At 43.1% G+C, this 19,921-nt stretch overlaps 1 protein-coding gene across 3 annotated transcripts in view; it reads left to right on the plus strand.

Moving 5' to 3' along the window:
• RNF157 (ring finger protein 157) overlaps positions 1–19,921 on the plus strand; it is a 74,747-nt gene that overhangs the window by 8,146 nt on the left and 46,680 nt on the right. For all 3 annotated transcript variants that reach the window (XM_020915558.2, XM_020915557.2, XM_020915559.2), the window contains one exon: positions 11,381–11,499. In XM_020915558.2, the coding sequence (XP_020771217.2) occupies positions 11,381–11,499 (119 nt within the window). The remainder of the gene's footprint in view (positions 1–11,380; positions 11,500–19,921) is intronic.

Here is a 19,921-nt window from a genome sequence, read left to right on the forward strand (position 1 = left end):
AACTAGAAGGATATAGATCAGTAGAATTGCAAGACAGAAATAAATCCTTATATTTATGGTTGGTTGCTTTTGACAGAAGTGCCAAGACAACTAATTCAGCAGGGAGAGGATATGCTTTTCAAAAGAAGGTGCTAGGACAATTGGATATTAACAAGCAGAAAAATGAGCTTAGACCGTTTATTCACATCACCAAAAATTAACTCACAGTGGAGCATAGAATGAAAATATTGACCATGGAATGGAAGAAAATGTTGGCAAATCTTCTCTATGGTAAGGGATTTGTACCTAGATTATATAAAGAATGTGTGCAATTCAAAAACAAAAGGACAACCTGAAAAGGAGCAAAGTTCTTCAGTAGACATTTCTCCAACAAAGATATACAAGTGAACAATAAGCATGTCAGTAATGAAAAGATGCTTAATATTGTTGGCCTTTAGGGGAATGCAAATCAAAACTACAGTTAGATTACCACTTTACAGCCACTAGGATGGCAATAATTTTTAAAAACAAATAGTAAGTGTTGGTGAGAATGTGGAGAAACTGAAATCCTGGTCCACCACTGATGGGAATGTAAAAAGTTACAGCTGCTATGGAAAACAGTTTGACAGCTCCTCAAATGCTTTGTTACTTTGTAACTCAGCAGTTACAGCCCTGGGGTGTGTGTGTGTGTATGCCCAAGAAAAATGAAAAAAAAAAATTTCAACACCAAAACATGTACATGAAGGTTCATAGCAGCATTAGTCATAGTAGCTAAGACTGGGAATAACCCAAATGTTCAACAACTGGTGACTGGAACAACTGATAAAATGTGGTAAATCTGAGCAGTGGAGTGTTATTCGTCAATAAAAAGGAATGACGTATTGATATGTGCTACAGCTTAGCTGAAACCTGAAAGACACTAACATGAAGTGAAAGAAGCCAGAGGCAAAAGGCCATATATTGTATAATCCCGTTTATATGACATGTCCAGAAGAGGCAAATCCATAGAGACAGAAAGGAGATTAGTGACTGCCAGTGGCTGGGGGAGGGGGAGATGAGAAGTGATTGCTAACAGGGTTTCTTTCTGGGATTATGAAAATGTTCTAAAATTAGATAATGATGAATAGTTGCATAACTTGGTGAATATACTAAAAAACCATTGAATTGTATGTTTTAAATAGATGAATTGTATGGTATGTGAATTATCTCTCAATAAAGCTGTTTTTAAAAGGGACCTGGGGCTTCCCCAGGGCTTCCTGGGTGGCTCAGAGGTAAAGAATCTGCCTGCCAGTGCAGGAGACTCAGGTTCTATCCTCGGGTCAGGAAGATCCCCTGGAGAAGGAAACGGCGACCCTTTTCCTGTGTTCTCATCTGGGAAATTCCATGGACAGAGAAGCCTGGTGAGCTACAGTCCATGGGGTCACAGAAAAAGTCGGACACATCTCAGTGACTAAAATGACAACAAAGAGGACTTCTCTGCTGGTCCAGTGGTTAAGCCTCTACCTTCCAATGCAGGGGGCAAGAGTTCAAACCCTGGTTGAGAATCCCACATGCTCCTCGATGGGGCCAAAAATTAAAAAAAAAAAAATGGACTTAGATTCAAGAGTTAGAACTATAAAACCCCTAAAAGAAGATATAGGAGAAGCTATGTATTTGTTTCAGATTGGGCAGAGTTCTTTGATACAATGCCAAAAGCAAAATCCATAAGGGAAAAAAATGATAAATTGGATTTCTTCCAAATTAAAAATGTTTCTACTTCAAACAACATTAAGAATATGAAAAGACAAGCCACCTTCTGAATGAAAATATTTGCAAAACACATAGAGGATTTACATCCAGAATATTTTGACAACTCTTACAACTCAATATTAAGATGACAACTCAATTTAAAAATGGACAAAAGAGTTGAATAGACATTTCACCAAAGAAGATACAGGAGTAGCCAATAAACGCATTGAAAGATGCTCAGCATCAGTAGTTATTAGGGAAATACAATTAAAACCACAATGAGACAGCATTTCAAAACTGCTAGGAAAGCAACAGTAAAAGAGGCAACATCAGGTGTTGGTGAGAATGCAGAGAAATTGGGATCCTCGTACCTTATGGATGGGAATGCAAAATGGTAATGGCCAATTTGGAAAAGAGTTTGAGAGTGTCTTAAAAAGTTAAACTTAAATTTACCTTATGATCTAGCAGTTGCACTCCTATTGTTGTTCAGTCGCTCAGTCGTGTCCAACTCTTGGCGACCCCATGAACTGCAGCACACCAGGGCTTCCCTGTCCTTCACCATCTCCCGGAGCTTGCTCAAACTCATGTCCATTGAGACGATAATGGAGTCCAACCATCTCGTCCTCTGTCATCCCATTCTCCTCCTGCCTTCATTCTTTCCCAGCATCAAGGTCTTTTCCAACGAGTAAATCTATTCAAAAGAAATGAAGACATAGATACACACAAAGACATGTGTTCGATTGTTCATAACAGCATTGCTCATAATGATAAAAAACTGAAAGTAATCCAAATGCCCATCAACTGGTGAATGGATTAACAAAATAAGGTATATTCATACATTATAATACTATTCAGCAATTTAAAGAAAACAGCTATTGGTATATGCTACACAATGCAGATTAACCCCAAAAACATTGTGGTAAGTGAAAGTAGCCAGATACAAGATGATGTATTATTGTATGTGTCCATTTGTATGGACTAGAAATAGCAAATACAAAGAAATAGAAAGCAGAGCAGGGTTTGCTTAAGGCTGGGGATGGGAGTGGGAATTAGTTGTAAATGGACATGAGTGAGCATTTTGGGATGGTGATATTTTCAACTGGATTGTGGTAATAGTTGCCAAAATCATTGAATTGTAGCATGGATGAATTTTATGCTGTGTATATTATACCTCAGTAAAGACTGTTTTTAAAAATAACAGTAAAGAGACTTCCCTGGTGGTCCAGTGGTTAAGACTCAGCTCTCAATGCTCGGGTTCAATCCCTGATCAGGGAACTAGATCCCACACGCAGCAAAGATGGAAGATCCCGAATGCTGCATCTAATTCCCGGCACAGCCAAATACATAAATAAATATTAAAAAAGGCAATACCCAGTATTTTATGCCAGTTGAATAAAATAAAGAGGAGAGCTTGAGGACTTCCCTAGTGGTCCAGTGATTAAGAACCTGTTGGCCAGTGTGGGGGACATGAGTTTGATCCCTGGTCGGGGAAGATTCCACATGCCTCAGGGCAACTAAGCCTGCACACCACAACTACTGAGCTCATGCTCTAGAGCCAGCAAGCTGCGACCACTGAGCCCAAGTGCTGAGGCTTCTGAAGCCCTCAAGCTCTAGAGCCCATGCTCCACAGATGGAGAGTCCACCGTGGGGAAAAGCCCATTCACCGCAACGAGAGGGTAGCTCCTGCTCACCACAACTAAGGCCCAGAGCCGTCAAATAAAGAAAGAAATACTAAAAAAGAAAGAAATTAGTGTTGAAGCATTCATAGGGTGAATGAAGTGTGAGAAAAGACGGTTGGCCTGGTTGGTGTTCTGGAGAAGAGTTTCAGTGCAGTGGTAGAAACTGCTGTAAAGATTTGGAGGAGTTGTTGCATGTGGGGGTGGGAGCAGACAGAGGATGGAGGAATGGATGGATGGGTGGGTTGGTGAATGGATGGGTTGTTGGGTGCATGGGTTGGTGGGTGCATGGGTTGGTGGGTGGATGAGTGGGTGGGTAGATGGGCTGGTGGGTGAATGAGTGGGTGGATGGATGGATGGATGGGTAAGTGGTTGGGTCTCAAGGAATTTGTTTTTGTATTTGTTTTTTAAGTCAGGGAGAGAATATGTTTGTAGAGGCCAACAAAAAGCCAGTGGAGAACGAGGAATAGAAATCTTGAGTGAGAAGGATGGTTGCTGACGAGGTCTGGAGGAGGTAGAGTTAGTTGGGAATGAGAACCTAGGTGAAAAAATTAAGCTTGCGATGGGGAAAATAGGAATATCTTCTTGAGACGGGAAGAAAGTATGAATACAAATATAGGGAAGTTGAAGGTAGTGAAACTTTGGTAACTGAAAAGGGTTTTTAAAGAGCGCCACAAAGTAGAAGGAAAACAGGTAGAGGGATCAAGGTTGGGGACGTGAGAACGTGGGAAAGGTTTGGGTCTGTTGACGTGTGCCTTGCTGTATATACTCTGAAGCTACAGTTGTTAAAACCTGTAGTGGGACTTCCCTGGTGGTCTAGTGGCTAAGACAACCACACTTCCAATGCAGGGGCTCCGGGTTTGATCCCAGGTCAGGGAACTAGATCCCACATGCTGCAACTGAGGGTTTGTATGGTGCAACTAAAAGATCCTGCACCCCACAGCTGAGACCTCGGGGCATTCCCCCGCCCCCAAAAAACCCCCACTATGTTGTACTTGTTCAGAATAGAGTAGGATCCAGATCTATATATATATATATAGCATGATAAAATTCAAATTTCAATTAGTGGAGGAGCCCATGGGCCACAATGTTTGAGCCTGTGCTTAGAGCTCAGGATCCACAGTTACTGAAGCCCAGACATCCTGGAGCCGAACTGAGCAGCAAGAGAAGCCACTGCAATGAGAGGCCCAGGCACCGCAAGTAGAGAGGAAGCCCCACTCGCCGCAACTGGAGAAAGCCCAGCAGCAACGAAGACCCAGCACAACCATAAATAAACAAATAAGAAAGTAAAATAATCAGTGGGGGAAATGTGCAACTGGAGAAAGCCCAGCAGCAATGAAGACCCAGCACAACCATAAATAAATAAATAAGAAAGTAAAATAATTAGTGGGGGAAATGGAATAGTCAAGAAATTATGTTAGTGATGTTTCCTATTTAGAAAAAAAAAATTAAACCCTTATCTCAGACGGTTCACAAGGACAATTCCAGATGTAAAAACAATAAAATTAAAAAAAAAAAACCAGACAAGCAACATAAACTAGAAAGAGTAGGGAGTGTTTATCAGGAGGGAAACGGTTAATTCAATCTGGACACTCAATGGGATTACAGTATAATGGTTAAGAGCACACACAGGCTTTGGAATAAAAATAGCTGGATTTGGGGCATGGCACTGCCTCTTCTTAACTGTGTGACCTTGGACAAAGTCCTTAACCTCTCTGGGCATTCAATTCCTCTTTGGTAAAATAATAATAAAAAAAAGTTAACACCCACCTTACAGGGTCGTAAGGAATAACCTATGTAATATTTGTTAGTATAACACTGGTATATAGAGTAAGCCTTCAAAAAGAGGTTGTTATTATATAGTCGTTAAGAACAATGAGGTTGGGAATTCCCTGGTGGTTCAGTGGTTAGGACCTGGCCAGGTCTGGGTTCAATCCCCTGGTCAAGGAGCTAAGATTTTGTAAGCCAATTGAAGTGGGCCAGAAAAAAAACCAAAAAAACAATGAAGTCGATCCATAAGTCCATAAGTACAGACATGGAAAGTTGCCAATATTACATTAGAGAAAAAAAAGCTACGTGCAGATCAATATGAGTAATATTTTAATTAGGTTAAAAAACAAAGTAAAGCAAAACCGAAAACTTGAATGTGCTTATATATGTATAGGAAAACCTAGAAGGCTGCAAACAGTTTTTTGTTGTTTGTTTGGGGGCAGAATCATTATCTTTTTGAAGTTAATTAAGTTTGTTTTTGGTTGCACTGGGTCTTCACTGCTGTGCGCAGCTTCCTCTAGTTGCTGCCAGCAGGGGCTACTCTTCGTGAGGGTGCGCAGGCTTCTTACTGCAGTGACTTGTTACAGAGCTCCGGTTCTAGGCACGTGGACGCAGTAGTTGCCACGAGGTGTGTGGAGTCTTCCCAGACCAGGGATTGAACCTGTGTCCCCTGCATGGGCAGGCAGGTTCTTAACCACCGGACCGCCAGGGAAGTCCCCCCAGATTAAGAGTTTTTGTTTGTTAACATTTAGGGTATCCATTAAATACAGAGTTGAAGAAAAGTGAAAAGTGTCAACTGCCCTTTATTGTGTGATGTAATAGTTCATAGTGGTTTGGTGGCAAATGTCAGAATATCTCATTGGGGCAGACATAAATTCTAGAATCCACTGAGCAACATTTGCTTTCATTATGATGTTAGGAATATACCCCAGTAGTGTAGTTTACTGGGTAAACAATTTAAGATTGTTAATTCCAAGATATTTCTTTTTCACATGCTGAGTAACAAATAGCTGTATTCTTCTTAGCAGATAGTTGAAAAAAGAATGTGACTAGCACCTTAAAATATTTTTATATTGATTACATGTTGAATTAGTATTTTAGATATATTGGGTTATTAGAATATCCAACGCTGGGTTAAATAAAATATATTCAAATTAATTTTGATTGTTTTTACTTCAAAAATATGGCTCTTAGATCATTTTAAATTACATATGCGGCTTGCTTTTTCTTTTTTTTTGGTCATGCCTCAAGACATGTGAAATCTTGGTTCCCTGACCAGGGATCAAACTCTTGACTCTACCCTGGAAGACCAGAGTCAACCACTGCACTTCCAGGGAAGTCCTGTCATGGTATATTATTACTGAACAGTGCTAATCTGGAAGAACAGTACTAGTGTAATTTTCTTCCCATGTAAGTAATTTTTTTTTTAATCTGGATGCCTTTTTTTCTCTAATACTTAAAAAAATACTGAACTGTACTAGTACTGATCATTCTGGGCCATACCTTATGGGGTTTTCCCCTTTGATATTTTATTTATTGTGGTTAAAAAAGGGTAACATTAAACTTAGCACCTTAACCATTTTCAAGTGTTAACAGTTCATTAGTGTGAAGATCTCTAGAACGTCTTCTTGCAAAGCTGAAGCTATACCCATTAATCATGAATTCCCCGTCTTCCCTCCCACACACATCTTATGTTTTAAATACAATTTAGGGGGTGAGTGGTAAATTAGGAGCTTAGGATTAAAATGCCTATACTACTATATGTGAAATAGATACCAACAAGGACCTACTATATAGCATAAGCAGCTATAATCTATATACTCAGTATCTTGTAATAACTTGTAATGGAAAAGTATATCTATAACCGAATCACTTTGCTATACTCCTGAAACTAACACACCATTGTAAATCAACTAGATTTCAATAAAAGTTTTTCTTAAAAGTATATAATTTTTGAGTATGATGTGGCTTCTTTTTTCTAGTTCTATTGAGATATAATTGACAACATTCTGTAAGTTTAAGGGGTACAACATGATAATTTGATCTATGTGTATCTTGCAAAACGATTACAAGATATTCTGTTTTAAAATAAGGTTTAGATTTTTTAAATTGAATTTGTTTTTGGCTGCAGTGGGTCTTCATTGCTTTGCGAGGGCTGTTCTCTAGTTGTGGTGCACTGACTTCTCTTGTTGCGAAACACAGGCTCTGGGCACTTGAGTTGAGTAGTTGTGACTCTTGGGCTTAGTTGTTCCTTGGCTTGTGGAATCTTCCCGGACCAGCGATCAAACCAACATCCTCTACGTTGGCAGGTGGATTCTTAACCCTTGAACCAGGGATGTCCCAAGATGTATCTTCTGAAAGCCTGCAAAGAATTCCAATTATGATTTGGTTAATAAATCATAGCCAACTATGGGACTTCCCTGGAGGTCCAGTGATTAGGATTCCATACTTTCTATGTGAGGACTGCAGGTTTGATCCCTGGTTGAGGAACTAAGATCCCACATGCTACATAGGGGGCCTACAAAGTAAAATAAAAACCATAGCCAATTAATAATGAAAAGCTTGCAGGCAATCTACTAGTCATGTATGTTGTTTCCTATTCACAAATAGGCAAAGAAATGTTTTAGTGTAGTTCTCTTTTCCATACCATTTCTGATCTTAGTGCGCAGTTCTCACGAAGAAGCAACAATGTGCAGACGGTGTCCACAAGGCACTTTTTTTTCAGAGCCTGTTGGTGCATTTGGTGTTCCCGTCTGTTGATGTGGCCTCACCGTCCAGGGCACTGCGCCCTGATCCCCACCTCCGGGCAGCCTGGGCAAACAGCATGCCTTACCCAGGCTGCAGATGGCAAGTTCGCTCTCTCTGCAGTCTAATTTCAAAGAGAGGAAAAAAGCAAAATGTGGGTTGTGTTTAGTTTTTCTTTTATCTCATGAGGCGTTCATATTTACGTGTGCCAAGGGAGATGAGTGTGGCCTTGGCACTGCTCTCGAAATGAAAAAAATCTCCTTTTCAAGGTGGATTATTGACCTTACTTTTAGGTCTTTGTATATGTGTGCTCTTGATTTTTACTGCCAAGTGAGGCTGGATTTCCCTGGGACTCCTGTGGTTATGACTCTGAGTTTCCAATGCAGAGGATGTGGGTTCAGTCCCTGGTTGGGGAACTGAGATCCCACATGCTGTGCAGTGCAGCCAAAAATAATTTTTTTTTCTTTTAAATAGTCATAAAAGAAAATAGAGACTTCCCTGGTGGTCCAGTGGCCTAGACAGCAAGCTTCTATTCCAGGGGGCCCAAGTATGATCCCTGACCAGGAAACTAGATCCCATATTCGACAACTAAGAGTTCACATGCCTCAACCAAGACCCTGTGCAGCTGAATATATTTATTTAAAAATAAAAAATTAAGTTAAAAGTTAAAAAAGAAAATAAAATGCCAGACAAGGTTACAGTTAGCTCTACACACTGCTTTCTGGGTAATTTCATTTATTATCGTGGCTGTCCCCTAAAGGGCATTTCCAGTAGAACCCTGCCATCTTTAATGCTTTAACCCCAAAGCCTTTAACCCTGAAGCCATTAGTGCTCTTCTCTTGCTAGGATCAATCTCTACCATGTGTAAGCTGATTATCCGTTGATTTCATTGTCCCCACGTCCCTCACCTGATGGCTCCAGGTCCTGGAAACTCAGCGTGTCCCAGATTGAACTCAGCCTGTACCACTCCAGACACCGAACCTGCTTCTCCCCATTCTTTATTCATGATCTGGGCAAGCCACCCATTAATGTAAACATCTTTCCTAATTTCACCTAATGTATAGTACATGTATATTGTCTAATGTGTAGAAAATATATTTTCCTAATGTCTGACAGTAAATGACAAATTCTTTGAGATGGCTGCTTCTGTTTGTGACAGCTAGGCACCTCCTTCTGTATAAATTATGCACGTGGAAAATAGGGCTAGCAAGTGCTAGCCATAAATAATTTATAACGAAGCTCCTAAATGATGAATTGCACCGTGTATCCCTGTGGATGGCTGCCCCTGTGTGTTTCCATGTTGATGGGTAACTGTCAAGGGTTCCTCCTAGATTGCTTAGGTTTTGGCTGCTTTCACCCTCAAGGGGCTTTCCAGGAGGCTCAGTGGTAAAAGAATCCACCTGCTAATGCAGAAGACATGGGTTCAATCCCTGGGTCAGGAAGATTCCCTGGAGAAGGAAATAGCAACCCACTCCAGTATTCTTGCCTGAAAAATCTAATGGACAGAGAAGCCTGGCAGGCTACGGTCCCCCGGGTCCCAAAGAGTCAGACACGACTTAGGAATTAAAATAACAACAACGACTCTCAAATAATGTTTTCCTGCTTGCTGGTTAATTAAAGAATTGCCTCACTTTGTGGCAAAGGATTTTATCCATGTTGTTTTGTTTAATGTGTTTCTAGACCAAAGCAACTCCATGTGTAGAAAATCCAAAAAAATGAATGTTTGATTCCATTTTCCTGTTAGGACTTTCTGCCTTTGTTGCTGTGGCTTCTTCACAGGCTAAAAGTGCTGAATCTCATTTTTTTAGAGTTTTCTGTAAACTTAAAAAATTGAAACATTTATCCTAGCCATATAACACATAAAGAAGACTTTTGCTGAATTAATCCAAGAAGTGGGGTATATGAGAGCATTGATAGAATATGTTATGGCTGAGTCACTCACTTTTGAACAGTTTACCTTTATGGGAGAATTAGGTTATAGAAATGTGGGCTAAGAAGCATTTGGGTGGTTGTTATTGTTACTGTTGTGTTTTTATTGACATACAGTTGATTTACACTGTGTTAATTTCTGCTGTACAGTTAAATGATTCTGTTTGTATATGTACATTCTTTTCTGTACTCTTTTCCTTTGTGGTTTATCACAGAATATTGAGCACAGCTCCCTGTGCTATGCGGTAGGACCTGTTGTTGATCAGTCGGTGAGAAGCGTGCGTTTAATCAGATCTAGAAAGTGTTCTCAGATGGAATGGGCAGTGTTACCTAAGCCTCGGTTACTTATTGCCATCGTGTCCTAGCTTGGTTCCTCCAGCTGTCTGGATAAGGCAGTTGGAGATCCTGACCCTGGCTGCAGATTGCCTCTGGTTAGTGTAGAGTTGAAAATATTCCTGCCTCCTGGCTGGTCAAGGTGGGTAACCTTGACCAGCCCTGTAACCTTGGCCATGAAGACTGCTAATGAATTTGCGACTAGGGTGTATATGCATGTCCGTGTCTTTCAAAATCACTAAACTTGTCCAGTTAAGCAATATAATCCGTGTGGTATGTGAGTGCCCAGTTGCTTAGTTGTGTCTGACTCTGAGACCCAGTGGACTCCAGCCCGCCAGGCTCCTCTGTCCATGGAATTTTCCAGGCAAGAATCTGTGTAGTAGTTGATTGGTAAAGCCTGGGGCAGTATTGCTTAATTTGTATTTTCCTATTAAACCATCATTTTAAAGCAAATATGGAACACAAGGAGCCTTCATTGTGGAGGGTGTTGGAGGTATACATGGAATTGGCAGGGAAATGCTGAGACTACTGTGTTTGGGTATGAGCTGGTGTATGAAAAATCTAGGCAAAGGAACATATGTGTGTGTGTGCATGCTGATACCTGCAGTTAAGATTCATGAGTACATGTAGGGTAAGGAATAACCACTTCAGGTGTGAGGGAAAAAATTCAGGAACAAAATACACACACACATATATATATATATATTCATTAATGTGCATTGTGGGGCCTTCTGGTCTTTTGCTTCTTGGTGTGATAGGCAGATCATGGTAAAGATTCAATTAGGAATGTCAAAAGGGACTTTCCCGGTGATCCGGTGGTTAAGAATTCGACTGCCAATGTGGGGGACAGGGGGATTTGATCCCTGGTCTGGGCAGATCCCACATGCCGCAGGGCAACTAAGCCCGTGTGCTGCAACCACTGAGCCACCACGCCACCACAAGAGAAGTCCTCAGTCACTGCAACTAGAGAAACCCCACGTGAAGTATAGCCAAAATAAAAGAATGTCAAAAGGAACACAGTGATCTATTTTATACTTGATATCTTGGGTTCTCACTGCTAGGATTTTGCGTATTTTGTGCCTTTATCCCCAATCAAGAGAAGAAAATCTTCCTAGGGTTAGAAATGGCTCTAATTGTTGAAGGGTTAACATTTTTTTTTCCCCCTGAATCTGCTTGTTCACTTGGCTTAGTTTGACTGGTTTCTGTCTCTCGCCCTCTAGGAAGCTATTTTGCCAGCCACTTCATTATGGGAGGAGAGAAGTTTGATTCAACTCACCCCGAAGGCTACTTGTTCGGAGAAAACAGCGATCTGAACTTTCTGGGGAACAGACCAGTGGCGGTATGGTTATTTTCTGTTTACTTTCACTCGGGGCTAAGTGGCCGAGTCAAATGGTCTTGTCAAAATAAGTTTGTAATTGCTGGTTCAGCAGTGTCTGCGGCTTGGTCTGAGTTGAGAGGAGCCAGACTGCAGCCTCTTTGGTGGAGCAGGGTCTCCTGGCACCAGAGGCTGCCCTGTGGAAAAGTACCCGGTCTGCCTGAGGGTGAGGACAGCTCACAAAACCCAGCTCTCCTTGGATCTGCCCCTCTGAAGCTTTGCCTAAATGCCACCTCTGCAGACTTCCCTTGCCCAGTCCCTAGCTTGTCCACACCTTGCTTTTCATTCCTCTTCATAGCAACTAATACCACGTTGTTGTTTTTCAGTCGATAAATCATGTCTAACTCTTTGCAGCTCCATGGACTGCAGCATGCCAGGCTTCCCTGTCCTTCATTGTCTTCTAGAGTTTGCTCAGATTTCATGTTTATTGAGTCAGTGATGCTATCTAACCATCTCATCCTCTGCTACCCCCTTCTCCTCCTGCCTTCTTTCTTTCCCAGCATCAGGGGTCTTTTTCAATGAGTCAGCTCTTCGCATCAGGTGGCCAAAATATTGGAGCTTCAGCATCAGTCCTTCCAGTGAATATTTAGGGTTGATTTCCTTTAGGATTGACTGGTTTGATCTCCTTACAGTCCAACGGACTCTCAAGAGTCTTCTCTAGCACCACAATTCGAAAACACCAATTCTCCCTAATACCAAATAAGCTTCTGTTGCCTTGTCACTTCTATTATCTGCCTTTTGCATCAGAATGTACATTTCCCAGGGCAAGGGGGCTGTGCCACTGTCGAAACCCAGCACCCAGAACAAAGCCTGGGACATTGTGATAAGCCTTTCATAAAGATCTGTTGAATGAATGACTGACAAATTTCCCCTCGATATCTGAGTTGATATCAGACTGTCTCTCTCTCCATTCATTCAACTCATTCCATAAAAGTTTATGGGGCATTTTCTCTGCACCCAGCATGAAGCTTTGCAAAAATAGCTGCCATGTGGCTACTGAGTGGCCATTTTATGCTAAGGAAGGCCCTAGAGACTTTTCAGACATTATTTCTTATCTTCATAAAGACCCACTTTAGAACTTCCCTGGTGATCCAGTGGTTAAGATTCCACACTTCCAATGCAAGGGCCAGGGTTCAATCCCTAATCCGGGTACTAAGATCCCACGTGACATGTAGCAAGGCCAAAAAATAAATAAATAAAAAATAAAAACAAAACTATATTTAAAAAAAACCCTGCCTGTCAGAGAATTTATTATCAATATTATTTTGTAAGCAAGAGAACTTGAGGTTCCAAGAGCTAAACAGTGGTAATAGCCTTCGTTGTTTACTCACTAAGTCGTGTCCAATTCTTTTGTGACCCCATGGACTGTTGCCCGCCAGGTTCCTCTGTCCATGGGATTTTCCAGGCCAGAATACTGGAGTGGGTTTCCATTTCCTTGTCCAGAGGATCTTCCTAACCCAGGGACTGAACCCACTTCTGCAGTGCAGGCGAATTCTTTACTGCTGAGCCACCAAGGAAGCCCAGTAGCCTTTATGAAGTGCGCACTGTGTTCCAGGCCCTGTTCAAAATGCTTTCAGAAAATTTTTCCCAAAGCCACATAACTAGATCTGCCTAGCCACCGATCAATAACCTTTCCACTGCTTCTCTTTGCTCCAAAATATCCTGCCGTTCTCTAGAAACTCCTATTTTAGTGGGGCAGGCCAAACACAGGAACAAGAGATATTTCAATAGCAATCAAGGTCTGAAAGGGCTGGGATTCCGTAGGTATAGAGAGTGGGGGAGGGGAATCGCAAGGGCTGATGCTTTGGTGCCGGTTTTGAGAAGCAGGCCTTGGAGGATGGCTGGGTTTTCGTGAGGTGGGTGGGCATGGGGCTTCCCGGGAGGGAGGCACAGAGCCCAGGCGTGAAAGCATTCACGTTTCTGTCGAATCAGCAACCATTTACTGAGAAACTACTGTGTGCCAAGTACTGTGGTCGGCGCTGGGGATACAAAGCTGAAATGAGAATGGTTTGTTCCTCCCCTGGAACAAATAAGGAAGCCAGTCTGGCAGGAGTGGACCTTTCCTGGTGGAGAAGCAAGATTGGAAATGTAGGTGGGGGCTCCGTTCCCTCAAGACATGTTCCACTCTCTCCCATAGGCTCTGGGGAAATACGTTTTTTAGGCAGATGAGCACCCCCAGAGAAATCATTTATTTTTTGGTCTTTAGGAAGGTTAATCTGATGACGATTTTCCATCTGGAGCTTTAATTAAAAAGCATTTTGGTTGTTGTTGATGGTTTTTATTGTTTTCTTCCTTTCTATCTGGGCTTTGCTGATGGCTCAGAAGATAAAGAATCTGTCTGCGATGCAGAAGACCCCAGTTCGATCTCCTGGAGACGGGAATGGCAGCCCAGTCCAGTATTCTTGCCTGGAGGATTCCATGGATGGAAAAGCCTGGGGGGGCGGGGGGTCTATAGTACATGGGGTCACAAAGAGTCAGAAACAACTGAGCGACTAACAGCACCTTTCTTTCTGGAGTGATAATACCCCGACCACACCCCGGTGCTGTGTGCTCAGTCGTGTCCAACTCATGAAATGTAGCCACCCCTCACCCCCCCAGGAATTTTCCAGGCAAGTATACTGGGAGTGGGAAGCCATTTCCTTCTCCAGGGGATCTTCCCCACTCAGGGATCAAACCTGCATCTCCTGCATTAGTAGATGGATTCTTCACTGTGCCACCTCGGAAACCAATTCTTAGTTGAACAGTACTTTCAAAATACCAAGTACTTTCTGCTTCACAGTCAATTATGACAACCCATACTTATCAAATGTCTACTGTCTGATTTTTCTACTATTACCTTAGCCTTTAGAGTGGAATGATCTTTTTTTCTGCTTGAGTCAGATAAGAACTCCCTCACTTCCTGGGAGTGGGCTCATGCTTGAAAAATACCCTTTCTTCTCACAGGGACTTGGCCATTTGCATCTACTTCTTCCTCCCTGTTTTCTTTCCTCTGGTGTCAGAATAGTTTATATACTTTTTTAAAGTGTAGGTTTAAAAAAAAAACTTTCAGGCCATAAAGGTGAGTTTAAAACAAGGGAACACTTCTTTAGGCTCATTTTGAGGTTGAGGCTGGTCGACAAACCTCCCCAAAGTATAACCGTCTTGTTTATACTTCTGTAAGCCCGTGAGTGACCGAGCTCTTCCAGGAGCCCCGGAGAGCAGCGTTGACCTTCACTTGCAGGCTTTCTCCCAAGGAAGCATCAACATTGGCCTTTTTGTTGTTGTTTTTGTGGACTAATCATTAAACATGCTTCATGTTGCACAGAGCAAATGTTTTCAAAGGACATCATCGTTTCACGTCAAGAAAGCAAATCGGAGTAACTTGAAAGAGGGAGGTGGAAGTAGAGAATGCAACACGTTTCCCTTTGCTTTTTCCCTTTCTTGGTTAATAATAGCTAACATGTAGTGAACCCTTACCATTTTCCAGGCCCGGTTGTTCCAAGTTCTCTGTATGTGTTAACTCTTTGTGTCCTTGTTAATGCAAGTTCAAGGGCGATGCACAGTGGGGCCAAACTGAAACATCAGAGTTTGGAGCAGAGAAAGGTTTATAGCAGGACCGTGCAAGAGGTGGGTGGCTCATGCTGTAAAAATCTTCAACTCTCCGAAGAGTTTTGGCACGGCGCTTTGGAATGGCAGGGGAGGCAGGGTGGGCGGTGTTGCGAGCTATGTGATCGCCTTGTGCAGTTCTCTGACTGGCTGAGAAGGAGGGAGCAGGGGTGTCACAGGGTCACTTTAAGGGTCCTCAGACTCCAGGAGGCCTGGGGCTGTGTGCTCCTGGTCGGCAAGTAGTTTTCCATTTGATAGGAGTTTTTTCAGATCTGCAAAACAACCCAGGAAATTTGCATCAAATACTATTATCTAGGTGCTTCAGAGAGGAGCTGAAGCAGAGGATATGGGGAAGGCCTGTCCAGGGCAGGCCCCATAGGGTCCTGCTGGGTTACAGCCTCACACCCTAACGAGGAAGGTCCTGATGGCAAAGCCTGGAGGTGACTGACTCAGGATTTGGACCCAGCAGTCCAGCTCCAGAGCCTGGGGTCCCCTGCCCTGTCCTGCTGGTCAGGCTGGGAGTACTCAGGACCCCTGCCCACATCCTGTCTGTGAGTCTGAGTAGACCCTTGAGGGCAGTTTGTGAAATGTGGGGAGAGTAGCCAGCGTGGCCGTGACACGTTTTCACAAGTATCTCTTGAGAGAGTTTGTATTTGGTGTGTAATTCCACCGGCCGACCTGACCTTGGCCGCCTGCTGTTACCGCACGTCAGCTTGTTTAGGGCAAGGCCCAGCGACTGAAGGCTGACTGGTCACTGGAGTTCTCCAGAGCTGACCTCTACTCTCTACTAACATATCCCAGTGTCGGTGGATGGGCGTCGGGTTGCAGAGGAAAGGGAACAGCCTTATAAAGCCATCCAGGAGCCCCGGGCAGGAACGGCTCCTCTTTCCAAAGAGATGGGGACATAATATGTTGAAATACATGGTTAGATTAGATTATAAAGGCCATAGACTTCCTGGCTTCTGGGACTTGTTGTATTTCCTGTCATCTTCTGAATGATCAGACTCAGATGAGTACCATTTAGCAATGGCTCGGCCTGTAGTTTTTACTGAAGCTCATCTCCCGCTTAGGATAATCCATTCGTCAAAGTCAGATGTATTATCAAGTCTTCAGGTCAGATTTAAAGAACCAGAGTGTGTGTGTATATGGAAGGACGGTTGAAGAGAGGTCAGAATCAAGATTGCAAATTTTACATGCATCTTACTATTGCAACCCTGGCAATGAAGATTGCAACCCAGACTCTTTGCATCCCTGGCAAGGGTCCATCACTCAGGCTCTCAAATTACCCACTTGTAACGGGGAGACTGGTCTGACTTTGTAGGAATGTCATGCTTGAAAAATGCGTTGGAATTGCTGGAGGAAGAGATGTACGCAACAATGTTAGCTGCACTCACTAGCCTTTCAGGTTGGTTATTTCTGTGATTACAGTTCTGGGTGGAGCACATACTCACTTTTTTTTTTTAAGTTAATTTTGAGTTTTTTCTTATTTTATTTCATTTTTTTATTTTCTTGGCCAAGCCACGTGGCAGGTGTGATCTCAGTTCCCAAACTAGGGATCTAATTCATGCCCCTTCCAGAGTCTTAACCACTGGACCACCAGACAAATCCCCTCACCGGTTGTTAAGTAACTATCTCAAGTAGTGAACAGGGCTTCTACAGGTCCTTCTGCTCTGGTCTCTGTATAGAGGAGATGAGATGGTGGTGTTTGTACATCACAGTTGAGGCCACCCTCCCCTTCCCTAGGTGGCAGAAGAGCTGATGCTGGTTTTTTGGTCCTTTATTGCATTAGATCTTTTTTTTCTTTAAGAGTTTTTTCCTTTTCTTTTTTTATGGCTGCACTGGATCTTCGTTTGCTTTGCTCGGGCTTTCTCTAATTTCAACGAGCAGGGGGCTACTCTTGCTTGCGGTGCATGGGTTTCTCATTGTGGAGGCTTCTCTCATGGTGGAGATCTAGGCACACAAGCTCTGTAATTGTGGCTCCCAAGGCTCCAGAGCTCGGGCTTCAATAGTTGTGGCACACAGGCTTAGTATGCTCCATGGCATGTGGAATCCTTCTTGACTAGGGATTGAACCCATGTCCCCTGCATTGGCAGGCAGATTCCTATCCACTGCAGCACCAGGGAAGTCCTAGATCTTATTTTATTGAGGTAAATTACTGCTAAAACTCTAAATCATTGGGAGGTTTAGTGACCTTAGGATTGTCAGTTTTCGAGAGATATCTTGACTCCAGAGGCATTTAAAAAAAATATCCACAATGCTGGAATATTTTAAGAATTCGAACAGTGACAACTATAGTGCTTTGATTTTCATTTTAGAAAGTTAATTCTTTAAATCAGCTCAGAGTATAGAGTGAATCAGAAAGACAGGAAGAGACCAGTTAGGAAGTCATAGTTTATCTTACTTTTTAGATAAAAAGTGCATTTATCTAGAGAGAAACACACTCCATAGACAAAGTATGGGCCACCTCAGAAGGCGAAAATGGCCCAGAAGTCATAGTTTATGTTAGTTAAGAATGAAAAGTACCTGAACTAGGATATTGGCATTAAAAAAAAAAAAAAAGGATCCAAGAGTTCTGGGCAGTTGGAGTTGAGGAAAGGGGAGAGGTCAAGGCAGAGGACGTGGAGGAGCAGAGCCCCTAGGGGCAGCTGCCACTTGAGCAGGGCGCTCCGCAGGTGTTTCGTCTGAAGGTTGCTTTGTGCCCCGGCCCCAGCGTAACCAGGCAGGTTGGTCACAGGTGCAGTGATATTACGGCCTTAGAGCCTCTATTCGTCTGCGCAGGCTGCTGTAACAAAATACCATAGGCGGGGTGGTTTAAACAACAGACACTCATTTTTCATGGTTCTGGAGGCTGAGAAGTCCAGGATCAAGGTGCCAGTTGGAAGTGAAGGCCCTCTTCCTTACTTGCGATGACTGCCTTCTACTGTGTCTACACACGGCAGAAAGAGCCTGGGAGTTCCCTAGTGGTTAGGATTCTGAGCTTTCACTGCCAAGGGTCGGGTTTCAGTCCCCGGTTGGGGAATTGAGATTCTGCAAGCCTGTCTCAGTGCAGCCACAAAGGAAAAAGAGAGAGAATGTTCGCTCGCTTTCCACTCCCATCTTGAGGGGCCCACCCTTGTGACTTTTTCTAACTGTATGTTTTTGTTTAGTCACTAAGTTGTGTCCAACTTTTTGCAACCCCATGGACTGTAGCCCCCCAGGCTCCTCTGTCCATGGGATTTCCCAGGCAAGAATACTGGAGTGGGTTGCCATTTCCTCCTCCAGGGAATCTTCCCAACCCGGGGATCGAACCCGAGTCTCCTGCATTGGCAGGCGGATTCTTTACTGCTGAGCCACCAAGGAAGCCCTGCTGCTGCTGCTGCGTCACTTCAGTCGTGTCCGACTCTGTGCGACCCCATAGACGGCAGCCCACCAGGCTCCCCCATCCCTGGGATCCTCTAGGCAAGAACACTGGAGTGGGTTGCCATTTCCTTCTCCAATGCATGAAAGTGAAAAGTGAAAGGGAAGTCGCTCAGTCATGTCCGACTCTTAGCGACCCCATGGACTGCAGCCCACCAGGCTCCTCTGCCCATGGGATTTTCCAGGCAAGAGTACTGGAGTGGGGTGCCACTGCCTTCTCCAAAGTACCTAATCTAATTACCTTTCAAAAGCCCCATCTCCAAATATAGTCACTTTGGAAGTTGGGCTTCAATATATGAATGGGGGAGGGGGCATAATTGAGTCCATTATTGTTGTTCAGTCGCTAAGTCCTGTCTGACTCTTTGTGACCCCATGAATTGAGCATGTCAAGCCTCCCTGTCCTTCACTGCCTCCTGGAGTTTGCTCAAACTCATGTCCACTGAGTCAGTGATGCCATGAGTTCATGGCACAATGTAAAGTCCATGGAGGGAGTGTATGGGTGTGTGTTTGTATGAAATTGGATTTTTTGCCTTTTGTCTATCTTCTTTCCCCCTTCCTTCCTTTATAATGGTACTACAGCTGTTTTTCATTTTTTTGGACGTTCAGTTTGCATTGCGTATTTAATTTTCATCTGTGGCTCAGCTATTTCTCGTCTGCAAATGTCCCTGTAGAGGAAGAACATACTTCTGTGTGTCTCCTCTGCTCTCAGTGTTCTCCTGCAGCACTGATTCACTTTGACACCAGATACCTGTGGGTTTTCCACATATTAGGCAGGAATCATCAGATAAATTATAGCGTGTCTATACTGTGAACTAGGACTCAGCCAAAAATAAGGTAGAGCTGTATTTACTAAGATGAAAGTATATCCATGACCACGTCATTTACCATGAAAAGCAAGTTGCTGTATATAATGTAGAGTCTGGTTTCACTTCTGATAAAAGTATTAGTAACAGTGTATAAAATATTTGTGCATATGTTTATGTTGATATTTACAGGTGCATAAAAATACATGAGCACACAGCATTTGAACCTGTGACGGGGTAACTCTTAGGGCTACATCCGTGACGGGAGGTCCCTCCTTCATATCCTTCTGTGCTGTTTGAATTTTCCCCAGTGGACATGTTTTTATTTTTTAATTGAAAGCATTTACATTTCCTTTAAAAAGCAAAAAAGGATTACCGCTGTGCACAGGAAGGAAATAGGCCTAGGAGAATATATAAAAGTAGGAAAATGAAGGAAGTTCATAGAATAATAGTTTTTTTTTAGTGAACTGCAGGAAGGGTGTGGTCTGCTGAGTGGGGTTGCATGCTGAATCAATCAGTCGTGTCTGACTTTTTGTGACCCCGTGGACTGTAGTCCACCAGGCTCCTCTGTCTATGGGATTTCCCCGGCAAGAATACTGGAG

This window comes from Odocoileus virginianus, chromosome 17, assembly GCF_023699985.2.
Source record: "Odocoileus virginianus isolate 20LAN1187 ecotype Illinois chromosome 17, Ovbor_1.2, whole genome shotgun sequence".
NCBI lineage: Eukaryota > Metazoa > Chordata > Mammalia > Artiodactyla > Cervidae > Odocoileus > Odocoileus virginianus.